We start from the raw sequence: 20,961 nt of genomic DNA, 5'->3' as shown, positions 1-20,961 counted from the left end.
GGCTGTATTCTGCTTCATCACTTATGTGTTTATGTTTTTTATCAAGTTCTTCTCATCTCAATCTTTTTTTCTAGCTCTGGGAAGAAAAACCCACCCCGATTACTCATGCACAGTTCCCATGTAGGACTGGTTTTTACTTCTGACATTGTATCTGTGGGACACTGTCTCCAGTGGCTCTCTTGCCTTCAGGGTTGGTCATGTTTTCGCATGTCCTTCAGAGTTGGGCTATGGCCTTTCCATCAAGTTCAGGGGACTAAAGGATATCTCAGTTTCTACACACTTCTCTCTGCTGCTTGATATGCTCTGTTCATAATGGCATCTAAACTATGAGGTATAGACGTTGGTTTCTGATGTATTTTTAAACAGGATCATTTCCCAGAATCCTTCATTCTTACCATGTAAACACATGTCTCTTTTAACACCACTGAAACCCTACCAAATACAGTGTGCCGGATAGCAAAGGATTACATATTCAGGTCTTAAGCTTTCTTTAATGATGTCTGAAGCTCTGTATGTCTTGAGAGAGAGTAGAAATGGCAGACAGGAAGCTAGTGTTTAACTCCAAAGATAAAGATCAGGAATGCTTCTGTATTCAGAGAGAAGAGTCATAGAAGAGATGGGTCTTGTGTGGTACACTTTGGTCTCAAACAAAGCATCCCCACAGCCTTTCTCTTTGACATTTAAAGGTACACAGGGTCATAAGGTTAAGGTGAAAACTAAGAAAAATGTTCTGGCAATGAAAGCTGCTGCAGAGGAATAACCTTTTAAAGGAAAGCATGGAAGTTCTGGCCCAGACAAATGAGAAAAAAGTCTCCTGTGCTCTTTCTGGATATGAGAGGAGAAACTCGTTTGTCTCTTCCTCCTCTACCTTTTGTCATTCTGTTGTGAATTCTTGAGAAAATTCGCACAGAGTGGCATGTTTCTGATGCTATAGTTAACCCTCAGTTTATTATCTACCAAGTGCTCGTAGCAGAAAAACCTTGGCAAGCACATGAGAAAATTAATTTTTTTGTCTTATGGATCTCTAAGGACCTTGTTGTGTTTCTTGAGTGAGCTTGTTTTTTCATCTTAAATGGTGCTTCTGTGCACCCAGCCAGTGTCATTGGTAGCATTTACCTTTGAATGGTTGGTAGAACCATAGAGTGTGAGGGCAACACAGTTCAGAGAGGGAAGCTAGTCACTGTCAATCCACAGGCCTCACAGACTGACTTGCCCTACAAGGCACTCAAACCAGTTGCTAAGTGAAAAAGTGAGCAAATTGGCCACTCCTTTAACTGGTTCATGAGTCCATAGGTGGACCCTATGTGTCTCACATTGAAACTGAAGAGCGTGGCTTCATGTCATGAGTTCCTGTAGTTCCGTATTTTTAATAAACTTCATTACACCTTGACTCCCTAACACTTCAGTTCTCCAGCTGGATCCCTTGGTCACGATTCAGCTGTCAGTGTTAGCTCAGTGGTCTGCACAGAGACAGGGTGGCCCAGCTGTAGCACTCAGAGCTAACCTAAGCTGTTACTCTACTGGGCCCCAGTGTGAGCTGAAAGCCACCTCCTCATCAGACTGTAGCAGTCTCTACACCAAGAAAAAGATAATTCTAAACTTTGCAAAAGGTTATTTAATGGCTGGAAGTGTCAGGTTTGATTACTATGATTTGTTTTCCTGTGAATCTAAAGTTCTTCTTAATATTTTTGTTATTTGTAACTTGGAATTATTATTTATATTATTCTTCACCAAATATAAAACTGAGTTTCAAGATTTTTCCTCCTAAATATATATGGATCAAATGCATTTTGGTAAAGATCCTTTTAAAACTAATTTCTGTTTTTGTAATCCCTAAGAAGTTTCAGAGTTTCTTGTAATGAGAAAGCAACTGGGATGCCATGCGATCTACATTCCCCAAATTACTATGAATTCGGAAGAACTAGCCTCTAGACCAGCCCTGCCTAATATCACTTTCAACAATGATAGAAATGTTCTACAACATTAGGCACATGTGCTGTTGAGCACTTGAAATGAGACTGGCTTGAGTAAGGAGCTGGATTTTTAATTTAATTTAATTTAATTTAATTTAATTTAAATTTAAATAGTTGCATGTGGTAGGTGGCTATTTTATTAGACAATGAAGTTTTACACCTTTCTGTGCCTCTTAGGACCAGGGTAACTTTGGGCAACTCAGTTAACTTTTTTGAACTCAACTTCAACTTTTATAAAATGAGGGTAATAATACCTGTCTTACCTACTCCACAGGATTAGTTTGGAGATAAATGAGATGATGTGTTGTTCATTACTTTGAAATTGTTATTCTCAATGAACAGTGGAGGAACATTAGCTTCTATCTACCATCTCGTGAATCTGAAAGCAGCTTTCAGATTTATTGGGTTGGCCAAAAAGTCTGTTAGCTTTTTTCTGTAAAATAAGACACATTTTTCATTTTCACCAGTAACTGTTGACTTGGGTATTTTGAATATATTGGCTGTCTCCCACTATTGGCTTCTGGTAGGTAGAGGCCAGGGCTGATGCTAAATATCTTCCAATGCATAAGACAGCCCCCACAGCAAAGAGTTATTTGGGCAAAATGTCAGTAGTACCGATCGTACCAAGAAACTTTGCAAACCACTTTTGCCACATTGGAGCAGTCATAACACCTTCTCCATACACTACACAAATCTTTCTTTTGTGTTTCAGTTGCGTTTACATTTCTTGAAATAAAGCATAATACGTCAAAATATTGTATATTTTCCCATCTTTAATATTAAAATGGCTGCATAAAAATTAGTCATTTTTGGCCCTGGCTGGTGAGGCTCAGTGGATTGAGTGCTGGCCTGGGTGGGAACCAAAGGGTTGCTGGTTCAATTCCCAGTCTAGGGCGCATACTGGGTTGCAGGCCAGGTCCTCAGTAGGGGGCACGTGAAAAGCAACCACAGATTAATATTTCTCTCCCTCTTTCCCTCCCTTCCTCTCTCTTAAAAAATAAATAAATAAATTTTTTTAGATTCACAAATTTTCATCGTGTTTTTTAGTGCACATTGACATGACAGCTGTCACAATACAACCTAACAAAATTGTTTTGAGTGAAGCTAAAGACAGTTAAGCACTACTAGAGCCGTTGTACGGAAAAAGGTAACAAACTTTTTGGCCAACTCAATTTTATATATATATATCAGTACTTTCTGTCAAAACCAGTGTTTGGGAACAGGAACTATTTTTAGTAAATAAAAACCTCCTTAATTCAACTTTTCTTTCTACCTGTGGATTTAACAATTGCTGAAAATCATTATGAATCAAAGAACTACTAACCAACATTGTTCTCTGTTAAGATTGTCCTCTGTTTGGTCCTATATTAACAGGACTGTCATTTTATTAGCTTGCCTTCCATAGTGGTGGATGTTTCTTTTTTAACCTCTCTTAAAACAATTAAACTAGTGCCTCAATTGGAAATCATGTTTGTTTGTTTGTGTCTGGGCAATTTGCCAGGAGACAGAAATGTCCACTAGTGCGGATGTAGTAGTGACTCCAGAGCAGATGAGGTGGTCTGGTTTGAGGCTGAATTGCCCTTTTGTTTTTTAAACTTACAAAGATTTAGATGACAAAATCTTAGGCTTCAAGGAAATGGCATTTATTTGTTATCAAGTGAAGTGTTATACTATTGGAGAGATACATGTCTCGGCAGAATCTTTCTAAATTGTGAGTTTGGGTGGGGGCTGGGTGAGAACAGGTCCTCACTTGGGCCATGGTGGTTTCCAGTTTTCTCCAGTCCACTTGGGAGTTGCTGGCAGCTCTGTGTGGTAGTCTCTGAACTGCTGGCCCTGCGAACCAGAGAAGTTTGGCCAACATCTGACCAGGGTCCCTTTCCAGCAGGAGCCACACTCTGCAGCTTGCCCACGACTCATCTCTGGTCAGTGCCCTCAGGCTCCTGCTTGTCTCGGAGGCTCACTTCACTTTGACACACGTTAGTGTCACCCACGTGGCTCTTTTAGGTACACAGATATCTTTGGATGAAAGAGCTAGTTTCCTTTTTTGTTTTAATTGAGATATAATTGATATATGACAGTATATGGGTTTCAGGTGTACACCATAACTTTTTTCTTAAGGAAACCCCCGCCCCTACCACATTGAGATGTAATATGTCTTCAGGCCCAAGAGCGTGATCATTTAGCTGGGGTTGAATCCCAGGTTTAAATGGTGTTTGTAAAACATCTGTTCTGGAATTGGGGCTAACCTGATCCCTAGATTTGCAGCTGAGAGAAAATTGTGTTAGGCACGTGGTCTCAGTGGTATCTTCTCTTTTGTCTCAGGAGACAACCAGCTGGGTCCAGCAGTCCCAGGTGATTCATGTTACATTTCTGTTAGATGTCAGTTAGTAGCCTCATCTCCCTGTTGTTGTAGGGAATACTCCTTGGTCAGTGACTAAGATAAAGCCCCCCTTTTGGCCAGTTGCTAACAAATCCTAAAATAGGACTCTAGAGTAAGTTGTATGTTCATGTTCTGAGCATATTCATTGTTGAATTTAAAGAAGGATCCAACAGGGAGCTCTGTTAAACCATCAAAAGAGGTTTCCTGGATATGGGTTCTTGATACATTTAATATCTGAAAGGTACTGCAGGTATTCAGTTTCATTTAATGATTAGTTTTGGAAATGTGTGAGATATCCAAAGTCAATTTCTTTTTAAGATAGTAAATGAAGTAAAGGAGTTTGTAAAGTCACTTATTGAAGCTACTCACTAATTTTACCTGAATAATATACAAGTAAATCCTGAAGCATTACACACCCATGAGGGAGCCATGATAGATATCTTACGATGATGGTTATTTAAAATTCTTCAGCTTAGTGGGATGTTCTTTTCAGAAGGGCAAAGGTGATTTGGGACTTGTGTCTACACAGATGACTTAGGAATATTGATTATGAGGCTTCAAAAAGAGGTGACAGCTTGTGTGTGTGTGCATACTGGGATCACAGTTGATTCAGAGCATTGCACTGGGCAGTGGTGTGAAAGCCAGATACAAACATGGCCGGCATATGTGTCAAAAAGAAGCTTGGGAGTTAGGTCCAAAATATTTAACCCCTGATACTTTAGCCATTTGGAATTCACGGTACCTGCCGATGCTCATGCTACACAGGATTGTGTGCCGACCTTTTCTCCCGGTCTGGAGTCTCTTTCACCATCAGTGAGTCAGGGGTGCACAACTGGAGCAGCTTCTGGGAAGGTAAAGATTGAGCATCCTGGAGTCTCCACTGTATGTGTTCATTCTTGGTGCTTGGCTTTCCTGCCTATTTGGGTGGAGATGACAGCCCTGGGTGGTGGCACGCCTAAATACCAAAACAGGATGTGTCTGAAGCACGTTTTCTGACAGTCAGTTTGGATCCTTACTTGACCCAGAATGTGTCAAGTAAGGATCCAACTCTGATCTTTGGTTCACATGAACTTATTTCTGTTTTTTTGTTGGTATGGCCAGTCTTTGGATATGCTGACATAACTCTGATTAATGATCTTTGTTACAGGATATTTTTGTAGGCATTTTGGTATGATAGCTAAAAGCAGTGAAACAAAAAAATGAAAGTCAAGCCCAGTTAGTTTCCAGCGTTTGATTCTATACGTGCTGCTTTCCTCAGAAGGAGGATGGCACAGAAAAAAGTTAAATCAGTAAAAGTGCCTCAAGCTTAACAGAGCTTCTAACAAAGCACTTTCACTTTTAAGGCGAACAGTCATTAGAGGAGTATGTGTAATTGCCATTTTGTGGATGAGGATACCGAGGCTCAGAGGGGTGGTGTGACTTGTCCGGAATCACACTACCACTGAAAGACAGGCATAACCCACCCGGGTTTCTGGCTCTAAGCTCCATGCTAATTACTGAAGATCATGGTCTGATGGTTCTTGCTGACATAGGAATTTTATGACAGTAGCCTGCTGTACTTTCATCAAAATTTCCACTTTGAAGATAGTGTCAAGTCAGGAGCCCATAGTTGGTAGGGTAAGATAAAAGTTGGTGCTGGGGGTGAGAGTAAACCTGTCATTTTTAAGCTTCCAAGTTGCTGCTCTTTTCTGCTGGTTTTGAGTCGTAAAGGCCAAGGGCATGCATGTTTCCGCATCTGTCACAATAACCCTTGGTTAAATCAGAGGTTCTTAACTTCTTTTGGGCCATTGATGCCCCTTAGAAGGTCTTACACATTCTCTCACTAGACAGTTGCCCAAGGAAGCGCTCAAAATCTAGCATGCAGTTTCTCAGGGCTCATAGATGCTCTGAAGCTAGTACAGTGTTCCCCAGGTGAAGAGCCTGTGCTCTGCCTGGATTCAGAATCCTGAGAAAAATCGTCTACCTAACACTAGTAGTTAAAACCCTTACACAACCAGTGACACAGCTGACCTCTGCACTTTTGTTATTGTATAAGTGACCCTCCGTGTTTCCTGTATTGACACTGGTGAACCTTGGTGCTCCTCACTTGCTGTATGCTGAGACCAAGGGCTGCGTTTCCGTGCTACCTTCCATTGATTGTGACTGTTGCGCCCTGGATTCTAACGGCAGGCTCTTGGAATCCATCCCCGCAGACTCAGGCCCTTGTCAGGGGTGTGACTTAGAAATGCTTGCTTTGCAACTCAAAGCAATGATCCTGACAGGGGCTCAGGAGATTAAACTTTTTGCCAGTGTATGAGCACCTACACAGGCCACAGAGTTAAAATTATGAATTAAGCCGTTAAGAAGTTGTCAAGTCCTTACTAAATGTACTTTTTAGTCACTTTGCCCCTGGTGGTGGAGAATGAAGAAATAAAACTCTTTCCTTTCTTGTCAGTAGTGTCACCTTTCCTCTGCCTTTTGGACTAGGGAAACAATGGCTTTTTAAATATTAGTGGTACCAGAGTCCTCAAAGAGCTTAACTAAAGATTAAAAGTTTTGCTCTGACTTGTGTGGCTCAGTGGATTTAACACCGGCCTGCAAAACCAAAAGTCACTGGTTCGATTCCCAGTTGGGGCACGTGCCATGGCTGCAGGCCAGGTCCCCAGTGTGGGGGTTCGTGCATGAGAGGAAATCATACATTGAAGTTTCTCTCTCTCTTCCTCTCTCCCTTCTCTTTTTCTCTCTCTCTCTCTCAAAAAAAGTAAATAAAGTCTTTTTAAAAATAAAATAAAAATTTTAAAGTCCAGGAATCATCACTCCAGAGACATTCTGATGCAAATGGTTCTTTTAAAAAAAAATATCTGCTTCCTTCTTTTTTAAAAAAATATTTTATTTATTTATCTTTAGAGGGGAAGGGGAGAGGGAGAGAAACATCAATGTATGGTTGCCTCTAGTGCGTTTCCTGCAGGGAACTGGCCTGCAAGCCAGGCATATGCCCTGACTGGGAATCGAACCGCGATCCCCTGATTCACAGGCCCGCACTCAATCCTGATGCAAATGGTTCTTGAACAACACTTGAAGAAACACGGGACCAAGGGCTGCTGGTATTGCTCCCTTTTTAATTTGTAGTAATGGCACAGACCAGTGATTTTCAACCTTTTTCATCTCACGGCACACAAACTAATTACTAAAATTCTGTGGCACATCAGAAAACACATTTTTTCCCTGGCCAGGCAGCTCAGTTGGTTAGAGCATGATCCCCCCAAATACAGTTTTTGGCCAATCTGACCCAAAAATTGTATAATTTTGATTTATTCACACCAGACAGCTGTTGTGTTGGTTATTACTATTTTTTTAATTGACATTCTAAGAAAAAAAAAAGGTCAGTGCCCCTGGCTAAGTAAATAGTCAGGTAGTGCATGTTTTAAAAAAGTATACGGCACATTAGTTGAAAATCTCTGGTGTAGACTGTTGTTATTCTTTTCTCCCCAGGAGTTCTGAAGTAGAGGATGGCCCTGTCCACATAAGTCAAGAGTTGATAACAAATTACTAAGATGGTTGAGGTTGTATTATAGAAAATGATTGAGTATAGAGAACGTATGAACCCCTGTCTCCAATGCTGGGAAAAGCCTGCCTCACCTGCCTCTCGTGTGGCCTTGTACCATGTCAGTGGTCAGTTTGGCAGAGTGAGTGCACTGCTTGGAGCTGTGTTGACAGACTTCTGTGCCAGGGCCTCGGGATGTGGCAAGACTCATCCTTAACTTTGAAAGGAGTTTAAGCCCTGGCTGGTGTAGCTCAGTGGATTGAGCGCGGGCCTGCGAACCAGAGGATCGCAGTTCGATTCCCAGTCAGGGCACATGCCTGGGTTGCAGGCCGGTTCCCTGCAGGCCAACTCCCAGCAGGGGACGCATGAAAGGCAACCATACATTGATGTTTCTCTCCCTCTCTCCTTCCCCTCTAAAGATAAGTAAATAAATAAAATCTTAAAAAAAAAAAAGAAAGGAGTTTAATTGTTCAGGGACTCCTTCTTCTGACTCCTTCTCCTCCTTCTTCAACCCTTTAAAAGAGGGTCGGAGGGAAAAGGAATGGGAGAAGGTAGGCCCCCTTGAATTTTGCTAAAGTCCTCCCTTCTGTCCCTCCCATTGCTGATAATAGAAAAAAGGACAAGGCAGCATTTCTTTCTAAAGGAATAACCAGGGGAAGAAAGCAAAATGTGGAAGGACAGATTAAAGTCAGATTTTTGTTTTTTTGTTTTGTTTTTTGCTGTCACATTTTTGGGGGGAGGAAAGGTGCTTGATTAGTGATGTACCCTTTCTCCAACCCACCATCATCTTTCCCTTCCTCCTTCCTCTCTTATGCTGAAATACACGTACATAAAAAGATCTGAATTCTGAAATCAGAAGAGCCAGACTCTAGTCTTTGTTCTGCAGTTGATGAGGATGTGACCTCAGGCAAGTAGTTCTCTGTTGCGAGTATATAGTGTGGAAAAGAACAGCTCGAGTAAGGTAACCCCACACCCTGTGCAGACGTCAGGGGTGAAACGAGGGAACCGTTTACAGCAAGTGTTTTTGTGTTACCCTCGGGGGCCTTTTCGTCAATGGCGGTATTGGTGGACACAACCCTACCTTCTTTCTCCTCCACGTTTTACTTCCTCTAGTGCCACCAGGGAGCAGAGTTCCGCAGGGCCCCGTGCGCCTCCCTCTCGCCCTTTCCCTCCTGCTCTTCTCTGCTCACCGTGCTCTGCCGCTCCGCCTCCTCTGTGTTCTTTCCGCTGTCACTGAGGCAGTTTTTCACTCACTAGCTGTTTTCCTTGCCTGGAAGGCTCGTCCCCAGATGGCTGCAGGGCTCGCTCCCTCCTTTCAGGTCTCTGTTCAAACATTACATCAGAAAGTCTTAACTGCCCTGGCTGGTGTAGCTCAGTGGACTGAGTGCAGGCCTGTAAACCAAAAGGTGGCCGGTTTGATTCCCAGTCAGGGCACAATCCTGCATAGATTTCGGGCCAGGACCCCAACTGGGGGTACGTGGAGGGCAACCACACATTGATATTTCTTTCCCTTCTTCTTCCTTTCCCCTCTCTCTAAAAAAATAAATAAATAAAATCTTTTAAAAAAGGAAGTCTTAACTGGTCACTCAATATGAATTGCTCCAACTCATTTCTCTCCATCATGTACCCTGCTTTATACTTCTTCATAGTATGTATCACTTCCTACTGTGTTGTATGTTTTATACTAGAGTGTAAGCTACACAAGAACAGGGGTTTCCCAGCACCAAAACAGGGTCTGACATGAGGGGTCTCAGTAGATACTTCTTTGGGAGAGTGCACAGGTAACTAACTGTTAGTACATCTTAACCTTTCAGGGACATAAACCTCTGGACTCCGCTTCCTCACCTCTTTTTCCTCAGCCTGTTGCAGTTAGTTTCTGCCCCTGCCAACCCATCAGCGTAGCTCTGAGTGCATTGGTGTGTCCTTAGTGTAAGTAATCCTCTGGAAACTTGGCAAACCTTATTTTGTCTGCCTGTCCACTGTCCACATCTCTCTCTCTTTGTGCCGACAGCTTTTTTCTTGAAACTTAACCCTGACATCTGCTTTGCCTAGCCTGCTCCTGCCTCTGTCGGCCTCAGGTTTCTGTCTAGGCTCTCTTCATCACCCGTGTTTAAATTCTGGGATTCCCTGAGATTCAGCCTGGGAAGTATTATCTCCATATTGTATCACATTATCACTACATGATGATGGTCGTGATCTTTACACACACACCCCACTTGCACATCTCTTAACAGGATGTCTCTCAGTCAGCTCCTACTTAACACTGAACTCAGTCTCTTGCACCCTGTCCTAAGCTTATCCTCCTGTATCCCCTGTCAGGAAGTGTTAATGGCACAACATTCAGCCAGTCACTCCATTTTGCTCTTCTAAATGGCCTCCTGACCACTACTAGAATGACCTTGTACAAATGCAATTCTCATTGTTTTGCAGTTCCTGCAATAATAACGGATTTCAAGCAGGGACCATCAGTAGGCTCTGAAATGATTAGGTAAATGGTGGTTAGGGAACAGAATTCTCACATGTCCTCAAAATGTTACCCCACAGATAGCATATTAATTACAAAGGGTAAAAATGCTCTGGTGTCACCTTTCAAACCTTCAGCACCATCAGTGGTTAAACAACGTGATATGTGCCTTCTGATATTAAGTACACATCACCTAAGTAGTTTTCTTGGCAAAGACGTTTAACCTAAATCTTATCGTGAGGAACCATATTCAAAATATAGGTCATTCTTTCTGCAAGACAGTTGGCTTATATGCTTAATTCAGTGCCACAGAAAAGGTAGGAATACCCTTCTAGCTTGTGACTAAAGAGACAACAACCAAATGTAGTGTGTAACTCTTGGTTCAATCTTAGATTGAGAGGGGTGGGAATTCAGAGAGCTACAAAAGGCATTTTGTGGGAAATAGAGGAAATTCAAATATGGGCTGTAAATTAGATTACATGATTGAATTAATAATAACTTTCTTAGATGTGGTAAAGGTATTTAGTTATGTAAGAGAATGTCCTTATTCTTAGGAAATGCATACTGAAGATTTTAGGGATGAAATATGATTGCTATCTGCAGTTAACTTTCAAGCGATTCCATAAACAGCAGAAAATGTGCATGCCTGTGTGCAGATGAGAAAGCGTGGTAAAACAATACAGCCAAAAGGTGCTTGGTGAATCTAGGTCAGAGTTACAGGGCTGTTCATTATTTGCTCTTTCAGCGTTTTGGAGTTTGAAAATTCAGAATTAAAAGGAGGTGTGGAAAGGAGAGAGCACGTGAGTTCAGGCGTGGGGTGACATGAATATAAGCCAATTAGCAGGTGTGTTTCTGCTTGTTTTATTTTGTTTTTTTAAAGATTTTATTTATTTATTTTCAGAGAGAAGGGAAGGAGTGAGAAAGAGAGGGGGAAAACATCAATGTGTGATCAGTTGCCTCTTGTATGTCCTCAACTGGGGACGTGGCCCACAACCCGGCACATGCTCTGACCAGGAATCAAACCGGTGACCTTTTGATTCCCAGTCTGGTGTTCAATCCACTGAGCCACAGCAGCCAGGGCTGCTTGTTTTATTTTTTAACATAAAACATCAAGTTGGAAGTAACTGTCCCAAAGCCCCGCCATGCAGTCTGGCCTCCTTTGACACAGCCCAGGCAGAGTTATTGGAGGCTTCATTACAGCCTTGCAGGGGGAGGAAGCTGACTCCCCACTTGACCTTTTTTTGTAGGGGTGAGGCTCCTTTTTTCTTTCCCTGGTATCTGGCTGGAATAGAACAATTATTGTGTAAAAGTTTTCTGTCTTGCCGGGCTGCCCTTTCCTCTGGTCCCTTGGCTCATGAGAGTAGGTTTTGTTAGGGCCTTTTTGGTCCACCTTCATTGGCATTTCCAGGTTATTGACTTTTTTTTAGCTCCATGCATGAGGCAAAAGGAAACTCAGGAAACTCACCACTTTGTCATTCTTCATGTCAGACTGCTTATGTTTGTTTAATATACAATGTGCAGAATTTTTAGTCATAATAAGTGGGAGGAATAGAGAAAAGTACGTCTGCTACATCTTCCCAGGTGCAGAAGTCCCTACAGTAATACATTAAAGCTCTTCATGGGCTGGGCCCTGCCTCGCCCTCTAGCCGCACTCTCCCCACGTGCACTCCTAGGTTCAGCCGTATCAGACTACTCCTAGTCCCTGGAAATTGTGCGCTTTCACACCTTCATGCTCTTGCTCTTCCTCAGCCTCAGGTGACCTCCTGACTCTCTTCCTTGTGTCTTGGTGATTCTGTTTTTTTTCTTTTGTATTTTCTCTATAAGCTCTACCTGGACAGTTCATGCACTTCCCTCAGGCGGAATGTAGGCTGCATGTTGCCTCTTCTGTCCTATGTGGTACTTTAAGTTACTTCTGCAATTGTACTTACATATTGTACTATGATTGTATGTCTTTTTTCCTAAGCAGATCATTAGCTGCTTCTTAGGGCCGTCATTAAGGGCTGGGACCCTATCCTGTTTGTCCTTGTTCTCAGTAACTAGCACAGTACTGTAGGTCCTCGAGTGACATTGCTCATTCAGCATCATTCTATTTTAATGTTGATGAGATGTTGTAGGAATTGAAGTTTTTTTAAATCCTCATTGCTTTTAGAGAGAGGAAGGAAGAGAGAAAACGTTGATGGGAGAGAAACACCCATTGGTCACCATGTGTGTGCACTCAGACCAGGGGGCAGACTCATGATCCAGACACATGTGCTGACTGGGAATCAAGCCTGCAACCCCTCGGTTACGTGAGGATGCTCCAACCAACTGAGCCACACCAGCGGGGGCAGAACTTAACTCTTATTTACATCAATTAGCCTGTGGCAAATTGAGTTCATGAAATGCTCTTTCACTTACAGTTGCAAAATTTGTCCACGGTGTTAAGTGAGGACTCTCTGTAGTTACTTAACACTTGGTTATTGGATAGAGGGATCGGTGAACGTATTTCTAGTTTCACACCGAGGTCGTTAAGTAAATCTGTCCCACACACACACACAGCCCCAGCTGATGCACTGCGTGTGTGCCCGCTGCGTCTGCACTGGGACAAAATCCAGCAGGCTTGCCTGAAAGAAGGGCTCCTTGGCCCATGGTGCTCTGTTGGCCTCTGTTAGCTGTAATATGTTCATAGCCTTGAGCTCCTCTGACTATAGAATTGATAGAGAGCTTCTAGAATAGTATCTTATTGGGGATGAGAACCATTATTTTTATTTTGTCAGCACTGAATAAAGACCCAGGCACCTAATAAATATTTCTTTTCTTTTTTTTTTTTGATTTTATTTATTTATTTATCTTTAGAGGAGAAGGAGAGAGGGAGAGAAACAACAATGTATGGTTGCCTTTCGTGCGTCCCCTGCTGGGAGTTGGCCTGCAGGGAACCGGCCTGCAACCCTGGCATGTGCCCTGACTGGGAATCGAACCGCGATCCTCTGGTTCGCAGGCCCGCGCTCAATCCACTGAGCTACACCAGCCAGGGCCCTAATAAATATTTCTTAATGATAATGATTAGGAAATAAGTCTTGATGGTTAATTGCTATTCTTCCTTGCTGAGATTTATTTCCAGAACTGCTTTGTGGATCCTAGACTTTCACTTGCTTTCATGTTTAAATATATCTGGGCCAGTGGTGGGAATGTGCTGTTTAATGTCGTAAATTAATATGGTAGGTTGCTTTTCATGGGTCCTCGTACCAACTCCTCAGTGCTAGATTTTTAAAAAAGATTTTGTGTATTTATTTTTAGAGAGGAGAAGGGAGGGAGAAAGAGTGAGAACAACATCGATGGGTTGCCTCTCAGTCGGTACATGCGTGCCTCAGTGATTGGTATGTGCCCTGACTGAGCGACTGAACCTGCAACCCAGGCATTTGCCCTGACCAGGAATCGAACTGGTGACCTTTCGCTATGCAGGACAGCATCCAAACAACTGAGCCACACTGGTTTGGGCCTCAGTGCCACATTAAATCAAGACTGCTAGGTCCCAGTGCTCCTGCACTGTGAGCATCGAAGCCTGTAGACGCGCTGAGCACAGCTTTGAGCACCCCTTGGAAGTGATGGCAGTACAGTTTGCCCTGCTTATTTCCAGGTTCCGCATCAGTGAATTCAACTAACTTTGGGCGGAAAATCTTCCGGAAAATAATGTTACCTGGTTGCTGATGTGTACTGTGTAGTTAGGCCTATGGTGGTTGTGTCTGTGCAGAACAGGTACAGACTTTCTTTTCTTGTCCTTATGCCCTAAGCAATGTAGTATAATGACTAATTTACATTGCATTGAGTATTATAAGTAATCTGGAGATGATTTAAAGTATAAGGGAGGCCCTGGCTGGTTTGGTTCAGTGGATTGAGTGCTGGCCTGGGAACCAAGGGGTCACTGTTTCGATTCCCAGTCAGGCAGGCACATGTCTGGGTTACAGGCCAGGTCCCCAGTAGGGGGCGTGTGAGAGGCAACCACACATTGATGTTTCTCTCCCTCTCTTTCTCCCTCCCTTCCTCTCTACCTGAAAATAAATAAAATCTTTTTTAAAAATTAAGTATACAGGAGGATTACATAGGTTATACACAGACACTGCCATTTTATATGAGGGTAGTTTGGTGTCCATGGGGCATCCTGGAAGCAATCTCCTACAGATACTGAGGGATGACTGTATTTTCAAAAACAAAGTTAAAAACATTTCTTTCCTTTTAGTTCACAATGACCTCATTTAATTAATGGAGCAAACGGGTAAGGGGAGAAAGAAAATATGTGCTGGAGAGAGGGAACAAAGTATTAGTGGGTGGTTTTAGCCAGCCAGGGGCGGGGCTCACATCTAGAACTGAAACTGTGATTAAGAACGCCACACCTCTCAGCCACTTCTGTGCAGTTATTTGACTTCCGAGGGGAGCTTGGTTATTTTCCTTTCAGGACGTGCTGCACACTGCCCTTTGTTCACACCAAGCCGTGCAAGTGTTCCAGCAGAATCAGCTCCCAGAGAGTGGGAGTGAAGGTTCAGAACTGCCTTCCAGCGCCAAAGATGTACATTCCTATAAACAGCATACACAGTTCTAGGGTTTGCGGTGGTCTTGGGGGGCTTCTCTTTCTGGGAAAATGAAATTTCTGATAATATCCTGGCTACTCTGAGAAAACCATTAAGGCAGCAAGGAGGAGGAGGTGACGTTCCAAGAGGAATGCAGCCCTCCTGGTCAGGCATGTTTCTGGGTTAACGATGTATCTGTTGGATTTTTCCATAACTAGCAGAAGTTTAAAGTAAACCCTATTTTCTGCTCTGCTGGCCTGCCTTGTGTTTCATTCCCTCGGCACAGAAGCGTGAGGTGACTCCCATTTACCTACATCAGGAAAGCCCAGGGCTTTTCTTTTTATCACCCTTATATCTCCTCCTACCCTCTACAGCTGTGGCCTTGAACAGAGCTGGCTGGACACTCGGAGGGGTGCCCTCTCAACCCCACAGCCCAGTGAACCGCAAGCACTGACTGCCCCAGCTCCGGTCTGTCCCCACATAAGCCTGAGAAGTGCCTTGTGGGACTCTTGACAGAATCCTGAAGGACAAGGGGTCATTACCCCCTTCGTCTGTTAAATTAGCTATTGAATTGCTGACCTTGCTGTAAGAGACCATAGTTAGAAATGGGGCAGGGGTGGGCAGAGGAGAGTAATGGGAGGAAATAGGGACAACTGTAGTTGAATGACAATAAAAAAAGAAATGGGGGAGAGCAGCACAAAGTGAAGGGGCTGTTCAAGGACTGGGAGAAAGTGGCACGGTTGGGAGGAGGTTTATTTAGAGAAGGAAGAGTGGGAGACAGAACTGGGTTGGGGCCCACCACTCAGCGAATGACCTCACAGCCTGCTGCCGTGTTGGTTGTATCACATACCAAACTAGAATACCCGTTCCTACTGTGAGGAATTGTCTTTTGGAATTGGTAATTCCCTTCTCAAATTCTCTTGGTCTTCGTGTTTGGTTCTCTTAGCAAGCTCTGAGCAGCTAGCTCTTGAGCTCCTCTGGGGTTCTCATTCCCCTCCCAGCCCACCTCCTGGCATCAGTGTTGAAGGCTGCCCCATAAGTCCCCCAGGGGCCCCATGTTTTGAACCATGGCTTTCTGCACCTGCGGTCACTTGAACCCTCTTCTGAACCTTCCTTACACCTGTTTGTGCTCAGTACTGTGGCTGAGCTGACCTTTCCACGTTGCGTGCATTCAGCCCTTCCTCAACGTGGTATGTGTGGTTGAAGCCTCCTGGCCCCTCCATCCAATAGGGTCATTCTTCTCTACTTTTTGAAGAAGTTAAGAAACCAACCCAGAGGAGTGGAAAGAACTCTGGTGTTAGGGTGAGACAAGAGTGAGGTTGTAACCCTAACTCTGCCATTAGCTAGTCTTTCCTACCCTTCCTGAGTCTGTTCTTATCTGTAAAATGGAACATTACCTACCACATAGAATCTTTAGGAAAGTTAAATTATCTAGAACAGTGCCTGCCACACAAGTAGGCACTCAAAAAATAACAATCTCTTCCTTGCTGTTATGTGAAAACTTCCTTAACTCAGTGGAACCAGAGTTATGGACACTACAGCCAAGTTCGCCTGTCACGTGTCCCCAGTAGTGCTGCATTGTCGTCGTTCTTGTACATGAAAATGGTACGCTCCCCTTCCATCAAATTCTGGACTTCATGACTTGTTTTTCTACAAGTTGGATTTGTGCCTCAGCCCTTGGGTCAGCTGTCATAGGCTGTGTGGGCAGCAAGCCAGCTGAGTTTGGAGACAGATGGTGTGCGCCTGTGGCACAGAAACTAGCTGACCTGTGTGGGAATCAAACCCATGATTCCGCCCAGTCACCGTGTTTGATGACAGCAGCACCTTCAAGGCACCACTTGCCTCAGAGTACTTTCTCATTTGACTCCTGTGAGAGTTCTGGGAGGTGGACAGATTCTCACTCTACAGAAGAAGAAAATGAGACCCCCAAAATAGTCATACCCTGTGGGACACCAGTAGTAATTGGTAGAACCCAGGACAAGAGCATGAATGCCTTGATATTCTGTCTGGGACTTCTGTGAGGTTTTGAACCCAGATGATGGCCCTAATTCTGGCTCTGCAAATGCAAGTTAGTGCTCTCCCACAGTCTCCCCGTTTTCCTGTCACATGTGCACTTTGTGTCGGTTTCTTACAGAGTGTTCAGTAACTCACTGAATGAGTTACATGCTGGGTGCTCTAGGCACTGGGGGTACTGTCAGAAGTGAAAGAAATGGGCCTGGCTGGTGTAGCTCAGTGGATTGAGCATGGGCCTGCGAACCACATGATCGAGGTTCGATTCCCAGTCAGGGCACATGCCTGGGTTGCAGGCCAGTTCCCAGCAGGGGGACACACAAGAGGCAACCATACTTTGATGTTTCTCTCCCTCTCTCCTTCTCTTCCCCTCTAAAGATAAATAAATAAAATCTTTTAAAAAAAAGAAATGAAAGAAATGGACAGAACCCCTGCTCCACCCTGATGAAGCCTCTCCTACTGCTAGAAGGCTGGCAATACACAAAATAAAGGTAGTTGCAGTATTACTGTAAAGAATGTCAGCTGGTGATGAGTGCTGTGGAGAAAAGTAAGGCAGAAAGGAAGCTGGAGTTGGGTGGGTCAGCACTGACTTTTCTTTTTGATTCTTTGTACTTCTTGTCTCATCCATGTGATAAGCTCTCCGAGGAGAGAATAAGGCTGAGTGCATGCCCTCCTGGTCCATCATGCCTAGTACAGATTCCTACATATCAGGGCTATTGGAGACTGATTTTGAAGTTGAACCATCCTTACCCAGTAGAAGCAGGTGCAGGGGCTGTCTGCTTACCCACTGAGATGCCCGAGACCTCCCCAGATTGGAGTTGGGGCAGTCTGGATGGTGCCGTGGAATGCTCTAGTGGGTTGGGCCGGGAGCCTGTGCTTTTTTTTTTTAAGAGAACATTTGTTAAATCTAGAGCTCCCCCTGCTGTTAGAAGATGGGGTGGGCTCTCAACGGATCTTTTAAGGTAGTTTCTTTTTAATACTAAGATTAAAATCCGTTTTAAAAAAAGTATTACTGGGACATTTGGAACTTTGTTCTGGGACTGCTGTTGCTGAAGCCCAGCCCCCCACCCTCCGGGGGCGGGGGTTGGGATGGAGGGAGGAAGTACAAAGGCCCAGGCAGGATAGGGTCGTATCTATGCTTTTGCTACTTTTAGCGTCTCCCTACCGCTGCACTGCTGCCACAGCCAGCAGCCTAGCAAAAGTTATCGCCTCTCACAGTTTCACAGCTGTTCTGAAATTCTAGGGCAGCAGAAGTGAAACTAACCACTGTTGTAAATTTCTCTCTTACTGCTATTGTTCCTTACTTGAATTGAGTCAGGCCTTTCGCCCTCTTATCCTTAGGGTGCCCCAACTCATCATTTGTCCCAATAGCTGAGTTTCTGACACAGAATTCTTGTCCTGGTGCCGTATTTGCAGAGGGTCCTGTTTGGTCTCCCACCCTCAGTGTCTGTTGTTTGCTGAGTCCAGAGCTGTGGCCCCGTGGTGGTGGCCTCAGAACAGAGTGGAGTCCTTGACAAGGCTGCAGTGAGCCCTGCTTGTCAGCTGCTGGTTGTGTGTGTGCACCAGGGTCAAACATACGATCACCGTGAAGTTCCTTTAGCCCTTAGAGATGAAATTCAAGTTAATTTTAGCAGCACTATTAATATCAGCTGAAGTGAAGAAGGAATGGCACCCAAGTAGACATGTCTTTCTGTTTAACCGCTCCATTCAGTTTGGTCACTTTGGTTTCTCGTGAGGCCGAAGTCGGGCGGGTCTGCCTGCAGCTCTGACCCCCCTGAGAGTGAGGTGAGGCCCAGGAGCTGTTCTCAGAGATTGGTCAGTCAATGAGGATTGTACCCTAACAGTCCAGCTAATGGGCCCAGGATATTTTTTAAAGTTGTATTTGATGGGTTCACTTTATGGAGCCCAATCTAGGTCAGGGACTACTCCCATTAGGAACAAGTAACCAAAACCATGTTAATGGGGTAGCTGAACCATGAAGACATGTCTACTTGGGTGCCACTTTTTTCTTCATTTCAGCTGATATTAATAGTACTACTGAAGTTAACGTGAATTTAAGATGTCTTTTCCACAGTAAATTGTAGCAGTAGACATGGTGCTTCACTAATAAAGTAATTTCTTTCTTTCTTTTCCCAACAGCTTTGAAAAGTCCAGCTGCGTTTCATGAACAGAGAAGGAGCTTGGAGCGGGCCAGGGTAAGGCACTGTCTTCTTCTCGAGAACCTCTAGCGAAAGCATTGTCCGAGCACCTTGCATTGCTGGTTACGCTTCTTCCCAGCCTACCTCCAGGGCCAGCCCTTGCCTCACAGTTCTAAATACAGAGCTCTCCCTGTTCTATCTCACCCCACCCCTGCCATCTCCCAGAGTGATGCTGTGGAACATGGAACATGACCCGAGTGAGTTTCCTCCTTCACCACGCAGGTTTAAGAGTGTGTAGTGATCACTGATCCCCCTCCTCTTGCTTTGGAGACCACTTGTATTTTCCCATTTTTAATTCCACCTTAACCACTTGAAAATGTTAGGACACGACACTAGCCGTGGTCCCTCCCTGTCAGTGGCTGTGCTGCTCATGCTTTTCAGGACGGGCATTCACTGGTCTTCATGTGTCCTGAGCAGCCAGTGTCCATTTGAGGCTGTGGAAGCAGAAGCTGGGGCCCCACTCTGAGCCCAGGTTCATGCTTCGCACCTGGCTGCTGCCTGTCCCCCCTTGGTTTCAGTTCCCTCAGGAGCCTCAGGGGAATATTCTGCGGCCCATTGTGGGCCGAGATCAGGAAGTTGCCAAAACACGCTTCCCCCTCTTGCTCCCTTCACTTTTGTCTTTCACGTAAAAGACAAGGGAAGAGAACCTCCCCAAGGGAGGACCACAGGCTGAGGTATCCTAAGGCCCACAGCTCTTTCAGAACCCGAAATGTTTACCACCAACGCTTTTCTTACTGCCTTCTCTTTAAATTTATTTTTTTAAATGTTCTAAGAAAAGTCATGATTAATTCTTAGAGCCAACCAAAGCAATAACAAACTGTACTGTTTTAATGCCATGAGTGTTGGACAGTATAGCGCGGGTAGAGAAGGAATGGCATTGTCTGCGCCCCAGCCCATTTCCTGGCTGCTTCTCCAGCAGGCAAGGAGTAGCTGTGAGCCAGTTAAAGCAACTACTACTTGTTGGGCATTTAAAAATATTTTACTTATTTTTATATAGAGGGGAAGGGTGGGAGAAAGAGAGGGAGAGAAACATGAATGTGTGGTTGTCTCTCATGTGTCCCCTAATGGGGACCTGGCCTGCAACCACGCATGTGCCCCGACTGGGAATCGAACCAGCAACCCTTTGGTTTGCAGGCTGGTGCTCAGTCCACTGAGCCAAACCAGCCAGGGCTATTGGGCATTTTTATATGTGAAAATATATCATTTTCTTGTTTATGCTCATACTAACTCTTACGAATTAGATGTTAATATCTTCATTTTATAGCTTCAGCTCAGAAAGTTTTAAGTAATTTGTCCAGCCAGCAAGTGGCAAAGCTGGGACTCACTCTTTAGTCTGTGGACTCTGGGTATTTTTTAAATCAGTACTGTATTCTGTCTTGGCTTTGGGCACTGCCCAGAACTTTGGGTAGCTTAGAAAATATGCCATCCTCTGAGGGCTGTGGAGATCTGCAGCATCGAACACCTGTTTTAGTGTCTTCTATAGCAGCCAGAGCACTTTTTCTGCCCTCTGCCAATGGGGTGGGCAGAGCCCACCCCCACTGTAAACCACCTCCTGGAGAACTCCACACCACCCCAGGGCTCCCACTGGCTGCCCAGTCAGAGCCCATGCAGCTGACGAGGGCCAGCAGGACGAGCTAGGCCTTTACCTTTGCTGCATGCAGTGTAGCCTAATACTTTATTTTTTATTTCTGCCCTACCCTGCTTTACCTCATCCTGTCTCTTCCTCTGCTGGTCTTGAACCACTGATGAACTTGAAATATGGTTTGAAATTTTTCTGGTACAGAGGTTAAGAGCCCAGGTTCTGGAGTCAGGTGGATCTGGGGCCACATTAATATGTTCTAACAGGAGCGCCAGGCAGTGGGGGCGGCT

General features: G+C 44.4%; 1 protein-coding gene across 5 annotated transcripts in view; it reads left to right on the top strand.

The window, feature by feature from the left end:
• The window catches only part of MRTFA (myocardin related transcription factor A), a 142,137-nt gene that overhangs the window by 105,521 nt on the left and 15,655 nt on the right, over positions 1 to 20,961 (top strand). For all 5 annotated transcript variants that reach the window (XM_037068107.1, XM_037068112.1, XM_037068110.1 and 2 more), the window contains one exon: positions 19,034 to 19,089. In XM_037068107.1, the coding sequence (XP_036924002.1) occupies positions 19,034 to 19,089 (56 nt within the window). The remainder of the gene's footprint in view (positions 1 to 19,033; positions 19,090 to 20,961) is intronic.

This window comes from Sturnira hondurensis, unplaced genomic scaffold (assembly GCF_014824575.4).
Source record: "Sturnira hondurensis isolate 20B ecotype Veracruz unplaced genomic scaffold, ASM1482457v3 Scaffold0017436, whole genome shotgun sequence".
Classification (NCBI taxonomy): Eukaryota; Metazoa; Chordata; class Mammalia; order Chiroptera; family Phyllostomidae; genus Sturnira; species Sturnira hondurensis.
This window is presented reverse-complemented; position numbering and strand designations above follow the sequence as displayed.